This window comes from Indicator indicator, chromosome 38 (assembly GCF_027791375.1).
Source record: "Indicator indicator isolate 239-I01 chromosome 38, UM_Iind_1.1, whole genome shotgun sequence".
Lineage (NCBI taxonomy): Eukaryota > Metazoa > Chordata > Aves > Piciformes > Indicatoridae > Indicator > Indicator indicator.
Window position 1 is genome coordinate 1457602 of NC_072047.1, and position 13239 is coordinate 1470840.

A 13239-nucleotide genomic window follows, 5' to 3' on the forward strand; every position below is an offset into this window, starting at 1 on the left:
CCTTGGAGGAGCTTCTTCCATCCTGGGGCCCTTGGAGGAGCTTCTTCCATCCTGGGGCCCTTGGAGGAGCTTCTTCCATCCTGGGGCCCTTGGAGGAGCTTCTTCCATCCTGGGGCCCTTGGAGGAGCTTCTTCCATCCTGGGGCCCTTGGAGGAGCTTCTTCCATCCTGGGGCCCTTGGAGGAGCTTCTTCCATCCTGGGGCCCTTGGAGGAGCTTCTTCCATCCTGGGGCCCTTGGAGGAGCTTCTTCCATCCTGGGGCCCTTGGAGGAGCTTCTTCCATCCTGGGGCCCTTGGAGGAGCTTCTTCCATCCTGGGGCCCTTGGAGGAGCTTCTTCCATCCTGGGGCCCTTGGAGGAGCTTCTTCCATCCTGGGGCCCTTGGAGGAGCTTCTTCCATCCTGGGGCCCTTGGAGGAGCTTCTTCCATCCTGGGGCCCTTGGAGGAGCTTCTTCCATCCTGGGGCCCTTGGAGGAGCTTCCATCCTGGGGCCCTTGGAGGAGCTTCCATCCTGGGGCCCTTGGAGGAGCTTCCATCCTGGGGCCCTTGGAGGAGCTTCCATCCTGGGGCCCTTGGAGGAGCTTCCATCCTGGGGCCCTTGGAGGAGCTTCCATCCTGGGGCCCTTGGAGGAGCTTCCATCCTGGGGCCCTTGGAGGAGCTTCCATCCTGGGGCCCTTGGAGGAGCTTCCATCCTGGGGCCCTTGGAGGAGCTTCCATCCTGGGGCCCTTGGAGGAGCTTCCATCCTGGGGCCCTTGGAGGAGCTTCCATCCTGGGGCCCTTGGAGGAGCTTCCATCCTGGGGCCCTTGGAGGAGCTTCCATCCTGGGGCCCTTGGAGGAGCTTCCATCCTGGGGCCCTTGGAGGAGCTTCCATCCTGGGGCCCTTGGAGGAGCTTCCATCCTGGGGCCCTTGGAGGAGCTTCCATCCTGGGGCCCTTGGAGGAGCTTCCATCCTGGGGCCCTTGGAGGAGCTTCCATCCTGGGGCCCTTGGAGGAGCTTCCATCCTGGGGCCCTTGGAGGAGCTTCCATCCTGGGGCCCTTGGAGGAGCTTCCATCCTGGGGCCCTTGGAGGAGCTTCCATCCTGGGGCCCTTGGAGGAGCTTCCATCCTGGGGCCCTTGGAGGAGCTTCCATCCTGCACCCTCGAGGTGATATACAATCTATGTATTTTATGGCTCTAAAACTACCTTTCATGAGAATTCTGCTTTGGTTTACTTCTTATGACCCAAGGAGAGATACAAACCAAATGTCCTTGGTAGGACCTCTTCGCTGCCCCAGTTTGATCTAGAACCATGTATCCCAGGCAGTGATTTTGGTGTTGTTTCTTTTTTTTCCCTTCTTTCCCGCGCAGTGGATGGCAGCTGGGAGGTGTGGAGCGAGTGGTCTGTGTGCAGCCCAGAGTGTGAGCACCTGAGGGTCCGGGAGTGCATCTCTCCTGCTCCCAGGAACGGGGGAAAGTTCTGCGAGGGCTTGGGTCAGGAGTCTGAGAACTGCACTGATGGGCTTTGCATTCAGGGTGAGTCCCAGCTGGCACCGGACTGGGTTTGGGGGGGGCTGTAATCCAGGTAAGGTGGTGGGTCTGCCACAGAGCCACACCAGTGGAAGTCCTCTGGTTGGCCATCAATGTGCTGCTAGGTTGTGTGTGTGATGCCTGAAATCCACACTGGTTTCCGAGGCACTGGATAGGACTCTGCCTGTTTATTATCAGCTGATTCTGGAGATCCAAAGAGAGTTTTTTGCAATGTGTAGCTAGGACCATCTGCTGCCACACATCTCCCAGGATGTACTACTTGGCCTTCTACCTTTTCCTTGCAAGGAAATTGGCAGAGCACCAATGTGAACACTCAGTAAAAGAGCTGTTTAAGGGCAAAGTTGACTCCATTTGTTGCCTTTAACACAGAAGTTAAATAAAGGCAAATCTACTCTGTGGTGAGTTCCCTGTGAAAGGATTTGCCCTTCATTAATGTCTGGAAAGCATCTGGCATTTGGTGCTTGCTACTATCAACAAGCCACTAGGAGCCAAGAAATCAACCCTGCAGCTGTAGAGCTGCAGCAAACCCTGAGCCAGCTGCAGAGCCTCAAAACAAGAGATTCCCAAGTTTATTCCTAGATGGAATGAAGTGGTAACCATTTCCTGTCCTTGATGCTGTGTCTGGGGTACTGCATGACCCTTCCTTCTTGAGCTTTTGCATTTATGTGCAGTCATTTTTCCTTCCACCATAACTCACACAACAGAGGCTGTAAACCCTAAGCCTTGTGCTCCTCACCATCACATCCCCCATGGGCACCTTCCCAGCACTGCCTGGCAGCTGCAGAAAGAAACAGCTGCTGTGTCCAACCTAGTTCTTCAATGAAGTATGACTGGTGAGGTGAGGAAAATCATGAGCAAAATTAAATCCTTTTTCAGCCCTGAGAATTTAATAGTGTCTTAATGTCAGGCAGCATCCTGTGTGTTTATTCAGGCTTCAGGACTGCAAATACTGCAGCTGAGACACGAGATGGAAACTTGTTTGGGCTTGGAGGCAGGGAATACCCAGCACTCTTGCTCTGTGCCTCCAGCTACCTGAAGTCTCCAGGGTTACAGAGCAGCTCTCCAGCTCCAAGGTGTCAAGCACCCAAGCCTCAGTGTTTAAAAAGGACAGAAATGGAAATGCAAACTTTGTTTTTCTTCCCCAAGTTTCAGAAAGGAGTTAAGTGGTGAGAATGTGGGAGCAGTGTCATTCATTCAGCTTTTGAGGACTGGTGTGGTGATCACAAGATGTTTTCTGAGGTCTTTCTCCTTCCTGTGCATTCAGTGACTGCCCTTCCCTGCAGATGGTTTGATCCATCCAGACTCCATTCATGCCTGCAAATTAGCATTTCCATTGGAAGGCTGTCAGGAGGATGCATTGAAAGGGGCATGAAAAGAGGCAGCTGAGGCCTGCAAGCTTCATGTTTGTGACAGTCAGGAGCTGACTTCCCATCTAGTTGTCTCCTTCTGTGGTTTTCACCAGAGTTCATGAAAGGTGGCCCTGGTCTGGTGATTGCTTGCAAGAAAAGCCTTAAGGACACTGTAGGGTGGTGAAGGTTACCTGTCCCACCTTGAGAGTATCTGTTCTGAACTGTGTGGTGGTGTGGCAGCCCTGAGAGTCATCTTCCTGCTGCACTTAGGCTTTAGAGGTGGAGGAACACACAATGGTAGTCTGAAAGGAGAATGTGGCCTGGGGAGGAGCTGGTTCTTAAGCACTGAAGGTCATGATTCACATTTCACTCAATGGTGATGGCTTCATTCCATGAAGGAGTTCTGCCCCAGACTTGTTACCAAGCTTTTTGCTGTTTGGATTATTTCTTTCCTGTGTCTGTGATCCTGAGAACTGATTCTCATAGTAAAAATTACAAACCTTCCCCTCTTTGCTACAAAGACCTGGAACCCTGGGGTAAAAAGCTACAAAAAAGGATTTGTGAGGAAATGTTGTCCAGATGTGACCAGCTTGGTGTCAGCTGCAAAACACAACTTGGATGTTGAAAATGAGATCTCAAAAAATCACTTTGCAGAGGGGTAAGTGGCATAAGTGATAACCCCCAAAGGTTCTGATTGACATGAAAGGCTGGCTAACAGCTCAGCCTGCTAGGGGTGCACGTGTGGGCATCAAAGCAAGGCTCCTTCAAATCAACACCATGAAATTCTCTCTGCCTGTGCTGAATGTGGAGGGGAGGGGGAAGGAGCTGCTGCTGCTGGGTTTTTCCAAGCAGCAATCTCCCTGGGTGAAATATTTCTGTTGCTTTTCTAAGGTGAGACGGGAGTGAAGGAAGCTGAACTAAGAGCAGCACTCTGAGATTAATTCAAAGACAAATAGAGCAGAAGGGTTCTCTCTGCTGCACGCACCAGCAATTTTTCACCTAATAGTGGGATCAGAAACTGATCTCCAGGTATTTTATGGGGGGTGGGGGAAATCTACTCAGGTGGCATTTGGAGCTGAGCATAGTGTCAGCATTATCCTTCATCTCCAACAGTCCTTCACTGAACTGAGTAAGCAAAGTGGTGAGAGGGGAAGGTAAAGCCTTGTGCTACAGAAGCTGTTAAGAGATGAGCAGAGCCCAGACCAGCTCTGCCCAACCTGTTCTTTATGTTGTGGTCATCTCATCTCTTCCTCCTGCTTTGCTGGGTGCTACCAGGGTGTGAGTTAGCTCCAAAAGTTGAATTTCCATGGGAATTCAGAGTCTGGAGCACTGAGTGTCCTGGGTTCTTTCCTTTCACAGTGTGAGACTATTGCTCCTTTATGGGTCGTGCTGTAAGGATATATTTGTGTCAGATTATTTTTAGGGCTGTAATTGCTTTCTCAGCTAATAGGAATTGATGCAATTGCCCTATTTTTTAAAAGTCTTTTTTTCCCCTGTTCATCTTCCAATAAGTGTCTTTTGTGCTCTGCTCTTCGTCCTGTGGGGAATTGTGAAGGAATTGCAGTAGTGTGCTACAGAAAACTAATCTCTTGGAGGTTATTTATCAGGCACAACTTGTTAACTTGGTGCCTTTTGTGAGGCAAAAATAGCAATGAAATATTTCTTTGGTTAATAAAGAAAGAACTGCAATGAAAGTAAGGGTGAGAACCTAAGATTGCCAGGAAAACAGAAGCAGGAATTCTCAGATTTGGAGTCAGTAAATGAAATGGTGATAGAACAGGAGAGGTTGGGAACACCACAGTGATAACCAACCCAGACCAGGTCATTTACAGGAACATCCTTTTCCTCACTTGGGTTTTGAATTTTCTGGATAGATCCAGGCAGCCCTGTCCTTCACTGAGGAGCAACTGAAAGTGCTTTTCTTTCAGTTAATTTAATTTCTTCTAGGACATCAATAAAAAGCTGATCAGATATAAACTTAGATACAGAAGAAAAGCAGAACTATTTTGGGATTGATGCATGTGGGAGATTGCCAGGCTGGCCAAGCTGGGAGAAAACCAGAGACTCACTGGGCATACCATGGTCCCTGGCACTCCAGAGAGTGCTGATCATTTCCTAGCTCCCTGCACAGTTGCTCTTTCATTGTTTATTCCCTGCCAGTACTCCCAGTAGCAAACCTTTCTGTGGTGGATTTTTCTCTGTCTTGCAGAGGTGGGAGCTTTTTCTTTGCATAACTAAAAGAGAGAGTTTTATACAGTTGGATTTTTTTGTTTGTTTCTTTATACTTTTATCTATTTGCTTTAAAGGTGTTTTTTTTTTTTTATGACTTCAAAACCTATTGATTTTTTTTTTTTTTCCCCCAGTGCCCCTCAAAAGAAATCAAACAAGTAGGCTATAAGCAGGTGAACAACAAACAGGTTTTTACTACTGCATCATAAATCACAGAGAGTTTTGTTTTTCCATTTTGGCAACCACTCATGGTACAGAATAGTGCCAGGAGGCCCCCCTGGCTCTGAAGAGCTCACCAGTTTAGAGGGCAAATACATTTCAGTCCTAGTACAGCCCTGGGTGTGTGTCAGCAACATGGAAATGTTTGGTTCCACTGCCCACAGCTCATGCCTGGCACTGTCCATTTGCTGTTTGTGTGCATCATTTCCTCACAAAAATAAAAACAGCCTCAAGAAGGGGGAGAAAAAAAAAAAAACAAACCCCAAAACCCCATACCACAGGTGGCTTTTTTGGGCAAAACCAAGATCTTTTGGGTTAAGTGTGATGGAACTGATCACTTTCACAAAGAGTAAATACAGTGAAAGGTTCCTCATCAGCATTTGCTGGCATTAACGCATTGCAAAGCATGAAGCTGAACCTCTTGTTCCTTGATGTGCTTTCCTGAGGACCAACATTTCCCAGGGCAGATGATAGGATTGCAGGAACAGTGGCCCTGAGCTGATAGACCTCTAGAGGTAGCCAGGTCCAGATCCTTCATACAGAACGAGACCCACAAGGGACATCAGGGAACAGCTCCAAGGGAATCTCCTTCCAAGGCAAAGCACCTGCAAAATGGGCATGGCCTTAGCTGTGGGAGGATTTCTGCCCTGGATTTTGTTCTGTTTGAGTCTAATTATGGCCTCAGTCGGATTTTGTAGACCTGAGCAAGTTAATTGTTGTGCTTTGTCGTTCCTTTGCCTTTCAGCTGAAGGTATTGGAACAGTTGCACTCAGTCAGGGCTGCCCAAGCAAGCTGCTTTCTGAAGATGACTTTTCCAGGTATAAGGTTCTAAAGGATATCTCCAAGGCAGAGGAGCCCCTAAACCCAATTTAGAACATATTTGCATATGTCTGGGAGTACATTGAATTGTCTATTCTTTATCTACACACAGAGATGTTATCATTGGTGTATATTTAGGTAGATAAATGTGAATATATTGCACATTTTCATGCTTTATAAATTACCTTTTGAATGTCCATCGCTAACCTTTCCACACATCAAGCATGCAAAGAAATCCTAAATCCTTACCTGACTTTCTTTGGCCAGAGATCTGCTTCAAAGTGTTGCACAACCTCCTTGCTGAGAGCTAATAATATTCTAAATAAAAGCATCCAATAAAGCTAACAAATGCTTGAATCAACCAAGTGAGAAATTACTGCAAGGAAACATCCTGAGATTTAGACGGAAAACAAAAATAAGGGGGGGGGGAGGGGGAAATGGACAACATAAAATATTCATGTAGTCAGCAAACAAGCAGAAAATGTTTCATTTATAGAGCTAGACAGAAGTGATATAGGAAACAGATGTGCTCCATGTAAATTTATTAAGTGCAACTTTCTCTCTCTCTCTTTCTCTCTCAGATAAAAAACCTCTTCATGAAATAAAATCCCCAAGTAAGTTTCTTGGTTTTTTTGTTTTCTTTTCTTTTCCTCTCTTGTAAATATGATTTTTTTTCTTTTCCCCTCATCTTTTCTGCCATTCTATTTGTTTAAGAGCTAAATAAAACTGAAGGCTACATGAAAGGCTTTCAGGTCTGCTTAAAAAACATCTTAGCAAGGTTGTGAGCATAGGGCTAGGCTGAAAAGAGGAAAGTGATCATAAGGTTAGACTGAAAAGAGGGAAGTGACCATTCCTCAGTAATTTGGGTCTGACTGGGAGCCCTTTTTGCAGCCCTGATCTTGTGAAATTGATCTCTTGAAGATTTGTAATTGGGGAAAAAAAAAATCTTAGTGCATTGAGTTTGGCTTTCTCGGTTCAAATCTGGTTCCACTCCTGGCTCTGTCTGCTCTTGTTCAGCTCACTTCAGCCTTCATTTATCAGCTGGTGAAGGGATTTATATCTTTAGCCTGCAAAGAGTGTGAAGATATCATTGATGGACTGCTCTGGGGACTTCTGTCCTGCACTCCTCGCTTCTTAGGCTGAGATTGATTTCAGTTTTCTGTGAACCAGCCACACAGATCAGGAGATATTTTTGATGGCTTCATTTTCCACAAGAAAATGGTCTGTGAATTTTGACACACAGATTTCTGAGCACCTTTTGGGCTTGATTCTTTTGAAGGACTTAACCCAACAACCCAGCTGCACTGAGAAGTACCACAGACATTCATTTAGGTCTTCTTCGAGCATAGATTCTTTTGTTACGTGTTATAAACTCTGTAGGGCTGAAGTCTGAGTATCTCCCCAGGATATAGGGGCATAGGGTGATCAGATTGGTTGGAATTTGATGGAACTTGGGTCCTAAATCATGAGGAAGGAAGTTGGAAATCCTAACCTGAGCTGGAATAGGAAGGATTTCATCACTGAAACAGTAGTGAGGCATTGGAACAGGCTGCAAAGAGAGGTTCTGGATTCCCCATCCCTGGAGGGGTTTCAAAGCTGTGAAGATGTGGTGCTGAGGGCTGTGGTTTAGTGGTGACCTGGCAGAGCTGGGTTAACAGTTGGACTCCAATGATCTTAAAGGTCTGTGCTGTGGTCACCTTAGCTTCTTGGGCTGTTGCAGTTTTGTCTTTGTCTCACTGGAATCATCTCCTCATTGGTGTCAGGTACAATTGGTCTGTGCCATAGCTGGGCTCAGGCAGCTGACACGGTTTGATTTATCTGAGCAGGTCCCATTTAATTAGAGAGTATCAATCAAATCACTTTCTTGCCTGATTTATTTAAAAAGTAACTTTAATGGGATTGAAGGTTTCTTTAGGGTTAGTAAGGTGGAAATGCAGCTTGTTGCTGTTCAGCAAAAGAGGAACTTGGTTGAAGGCTGCATGGAATCATCAGCCATGCAAAATCAGAGCCAATTATGAGGATAATTGAGAAACAACCTGTTCTGCTCACCAGCCTCTTACATGATTCCCTGGCTTTTGAGCCTTGTCTCCAAGAGTATGAAGAAACAGACTTTAAGTTGCTAAGAGGTACCAAAAGTGAGAGGGATGGAAAAGTGAGGGAGGATGGGAAGCTGGCAGAAGCTTCCAAATCTCCCCACAGCCTCCAAGGGTAAGAAAGGGGAAGGTATGCCCTGCATAAGCTCCTGGAAAGCACTTCTTGTAAATGAGATAATTTAATCAATTACATTTCCTAATGTACTAAACCAAATGTTTCATTTTCTGCTCCTGCACATCTTAAATTATCTTCAGGTGCTTTATGAAACTTAATCATAGTTAATAGAAACTTCATTACCATCAAATGTGCTTTCAATAAATGTTGTGTAACAGTGTCAGGAGGTGGAGTGAAATATGGGCTACAATTACCACAAACAGGCATCCCTGAAGTGTAGGGAACTGGTGGTGCTGTAGGAGAGCCCCTGCTGTCTCCAGGCTGGGAGGATGTGGTTCATTAAATAGTAATTGGTTGACTATAAATATTTTCTTTTTTTTGTGTTTTTTTTTTTTTTTTAGTTTGTTTGTTTCTCCCTTTTTTCCCTTCTGGGAAAAAAAAAAAAAACAAACCACCAAATAACAGCAGAAAATGCCTCTGTTCCCTGCCTTTGCCATGCTTTGCTTTTAATGACTGGTCTCCCATAAAAGGCATCATCCATAAGAAAAGAGAGAAAGGTGAAGAGATTGAAATGACTTTCATAAAGCAGGGTTTCTTTAGGAACAGATCATCCTCTCCTAAACAAACCTGGGAGAGGTTTGGAGTAGATCACAGGGTGTTAGGGGTTGGAAGGGACCTCTGGAGATCTTTTGAGTCCAACTTCCCCCTGCCAGAGCAGGACCAGAGAATCCAGCGCAGGTCACACAGGAACACACCCAGATGGGGCTGGAAAGGCTCCAGAGAAGGAGACTCCACAACCTCTCTGGGCAGCCTGCTCCAGTGCTCTGTGACCCTCATGGTGAAGAAGTTCCTCCTCATGTTGAGGTGGAACCTCCTGTGCTGGAGTTTCCATCCATTGCTGTGTGTCCTATCACAGAGCACAAGTGAGCAGAGGCTGCCCCTTCCTTCTTGACACCCAGCCCTCAGATATTTGTAAACATTTATTAAATCCCCTCTCTAAGTACCTCTTAGATGACCTCTGAGGTTCATTCCAACCTAAGCCATTCTAGGATCCTATCATTTTAAGATAAAGCTACTTAAGATGTAGTTGATTTGCAGAAGATACTCTCTTCCTTTGAACTTTTTGACTCAATTGCTTTGGGTTTGTGCTGTTTATTCCTCCCCCTCCCCTCTTTTGCAATATAATAGTTATGGGAACAGCTGAACAACTCCTCCAGGTCTTCTATGGAACACATCAGTGACAATTCCCTAATAGGTAAGGAAATGTAGGAAGAATAACTGTAAAGGGTTGCAATCAGTGTCAAATCCAGGCTCTAGGGATGCTTACAGACACTCACTGAAGAGAAAATTCTTCTCTCCTGAAAAAATGTTGCCTGAGCTAAAGTGTTCTCATCATTTTAAATGCTGTGTTCCTGCTCTCCTCTAACCCATGGTACAACGTCTTGAGCAGTTCTAAAAGTAGGAAATTTCAATTATCTGCCATCTGAATCGATGGAGAAGCAGCTGCTAAACTACCAAAGTAAGATTTAGAGAAACAAATTGCAGTTCCTGACAGGTGAGGACTTGAGCTCTGTCTCATCTTCTGCTTTTGATGGTGAAAGGTCAGCTCCTCTCTATTCTACCTGTTGCCATTCTGGTGGCAGTCATTCCTTTATCATTATTATTTTGTGTTTTTTACTGATGTGTTATTTCTGCATGGCTCAGACTTTCTAATTTATTATCTCAGGAAGGCAGAGGATCCTCAGATCCTCAGCATATTTTTTTTTCACTTTTAAAGTAATGATCAAACTGAAAGACTTGAAATGTTTCGTGGTGGAAGCACTGCCAGCTCCCTCTGGTTCTGTACCAAAGGAACCCACTGGCTGTGAGGTTTCCTCTGCCCACTGGAGATGTATCACACTCTTTATTGTACTCATTCCCCACAACAATTAAGTCCACAAAAAGCTTTGTTTTGGGTGGGATGGGATGTTGGAGTGATGTATTTGGGGTCAGCTGGGCACTAGATGGAGAATGGAGGTGGAAGAGGTGTTTGTTGCTCATTGAGGATGCTTTAGCCAGAGAGGTTATTTTCCCTTTGACTCAACTGCCCAACTAAAAAGTCACTTCTGTTGTGCATGTCCCCTGTGCTCCAGCCCTGCTCACATACTCTGTTTCTTTGCTGCTGCAATTCATGTGAGGTTCCACTTCTGCTGGAGAGCAGTCAGGGCTGGGCTCTGGTGTCTGGCAGCTGCTCTGCCTTGCCAGGAAGTTCAGCTGCTTGGCTTGTTGGCTGCCAGACATTTCCTTTGCAGGAGAAGCTGATGTGCCAGGAGAATCAGCTTTGCTGGTGCTGCCCCAAGGTTCTCATTTCCTTCACTTGAGTACCCTGAAGTTTCATGTTCATCTTGAAAAGTGCAGCTAAGACAAAGCTCTCTGACTTGCTGCAGGAAACCAGAGGCACAACAGAAGCCTCCTCCCAAATACTAATTAAGTCATGCCAGTAATTGGCTATTTATTAAATGCCCTGTTTCTGTGCACTGCAGATTGTTCACTGATTCTGAGGAGCCTGGATTTCCAGTTTCTTTTGTGTCACTGCCATTTTGTTCTAAATAAATGCATTTTCTGTACCAAGTGCTTCTCACTTGACAGCAGAAGCACCACGTTGTAGGCTAAGAGATGATGTGTAGGGTGAATCCATGATTATCTCTTCCTCTGAAGTGGAGTTTGGCATTAAAGGAACTATCTAAGGACCCACTAAGTGTACTTGCCAAGTAATGTAATTTCATGGTACGTGGTCCCAAATCCCAGGGCTGGATAATTCAATTACATAATATTGCAGGTTTCATTTGGGTTCCTTCTTTCAAAGCAATGAATTCTCTTTTGCTGCTGTAAAAGTTGGAGCTCTTAGAAAACTTGCTTGTGAGCTGTAGGCCTGGGTGTGATCACAGGCAAGGCTTGGGTTGCAACCTGGTTTTTAAAGACTGAATGCTTCAGGAGTCTACAAAGGGAAGTGGGATCTCCTCAGCCCCTCTCTGAGCTGTGAGAGGATGGACTGCTCCTGCTTAGGCTGAAGAGGATGGACTGTTCCTGCTTAGGCTGAAGAGGATGGACTGCTCCTGCTTAGGCTGAAGAGGATGGACTGTTCCTGCTTAGGCTGAAGAGGATGGACTGCTCCTGCTTAGGCTGAAGAGGATGGACTGCTCCTGCTTAGGCTGAAGAGGATGGACTGCTCCTGCTTAGGCTGAAGAGGATGGACTGCTCCTGCTTAGGCTGAAGAGGATGGACTGCTCCTGCTTAGGCTGAAGAGGATGGACTGCTCCTGCTTAGGCTGAAGAGGATGGACTGCTCCTGCTTAGGCTGAAGAGGATGGACTGCTCCTGCTTAGGCTGAAGAGGATGGACTGCTCCTGCTTAGGCTGAAGAGGATGGACTGCTCCTGCTTAGGCTGAAGAGGATGGACTGCTCCTGCTTAGGCTGAAGAGGATGGACTGCTCCTGCTTAGGCTGAAGAGGATGGACTGCTCCTGCTTAGGCTGAAACTCACTCAGAAAACAAAGAAGGGAGAAGGGGAAATCTTCACCAAGATTTTTCAGAGGATTAGCTCCAGAAGTCAAACTTGAAAGTGGCATGCTCCTGGAAGCTAGCAATTGATGAGACTCACACTGGTACCTCGAGCAGCCTGCTCTAGCTGCAGTTGTTCCACATCCTCCCTTTAAGGGTTGCATTACCATCCCTTAATGATCTCCACTGGGCTGGAATGGAAGGATGGCAAAGCTCAGCAAGGAGCCCAGGCTAGCAGGGTGTGCTGAGAGGCTGCTCAGCACTGCTGTGCTTCGGGGTGCTGTGAGCCCAGCTCCCCCATTTAAACAAAGACCACAATGCAATCCCTAAAGCAGTGTAAGCTCCCCTCCAGGAAGTGCTGCAGCAGCAGGGAATTTGCTTCCAGGTGCTTGCTTTTCAGCACCCTCCTGTGATCAGCTCCAAAGCTTTACCTCCCCAGCCACACCTGCAGCCCCACGCAAACCCCTTCGCTCCCGAGCAGCCAGCACCAGGCAGGATGTTTTCCATGAGTGTTGCTGACCTGGAGCCTGCTTTTTCCCCTTTCAGATATTGAGACTGCCAGTGACATTGCCCTGTACTCTGGCCTGGGAGCAGCAGTCATTGCTGTAGCTGTGCTGGTGGTTGGAGTTACCCTTTACAGACGGAGTCAGAGTGAGTACGGCGTGGATGTGATTGATTCATCTGCACTGACAGGAGGCTTCCAGACATTTAATTTTAAAACAGTCAGACAAGGTTAGTGTTGTGATTTCATTTTCTTTTCTCCAGAGCTCCTACTGCAGAGATACTCTAAGCTCATGCTCATTGCCTGGCTGTGGGAGGGCGTGCTGGCTTGCTGCTGAGCAGATGTGTTGAAAGCCAGCGAAGGGTCGCTGCAGGACAGAGAACAGGATCCGGTGGTTAGAACTCTCTCTTGCTGCTGTCTGTGTGACTGATCTGTTGTGGCAACTTGGGCAGATACAGGATCTGTCTCCACCACACTCTGAAGTGCTTTGGGAGTGCTGTCACCAGCTTCAAGGCTGACAGTTGTGGCTTAGGAAAAGCCCAAACCAAATGAACCAAATCGAAACAAACCCAAACAATAAACAAACAAAAAAGACCAAACCAGCTCAAGGATTCAGGCCCTAATGGCTCAATTCCTTCTCTCTCTTTTTTTTTTTTCTTTTCATAGGAGTGTTTTCTGAACTAAAATGCTACTAAATGACTAACTGTAGTGTTTTTCCCTACATTACTCTTGTCCCACTTTCTTTTCAACTCTGTGTCCCTCAGGCATGAAGCCATCTCTTTGTGTAAGCAGGCAGAAAGGGGCTACAGGAAAATTTTTTCATCCACTGGGGTTTAATGTTACAAA

At 46.5% G+C, this 13239-nt stretch overlaps 1 protein-coding gene across 1 annotated transcript in view; it reads left to right on the forward strand.

Moving 5' to 3' along the window:
- Nucleotides 1-13239, forward strand: part of UNC5D (unc-5 netrin receptor D) — an 85740-nt gene that overhangs the window by 51515 nt on the left and 20986 nt on the right. Inside the window, exons 9-11 of the mRNA XM_054396590.1 lie at nt 1350-1514; nt 6727-6759; nt 12438-12623. Of these exons, the coding sequence (XP_054252565.1) occupies nt 1350-1514; nt 6727-6759; nt 12438-12623 (384 nt within the window). The remainder of the gene's footprint in view (nt 1-1349; nt 1515-6726; nt 6760-12437; nt 12624-13239) is intronic.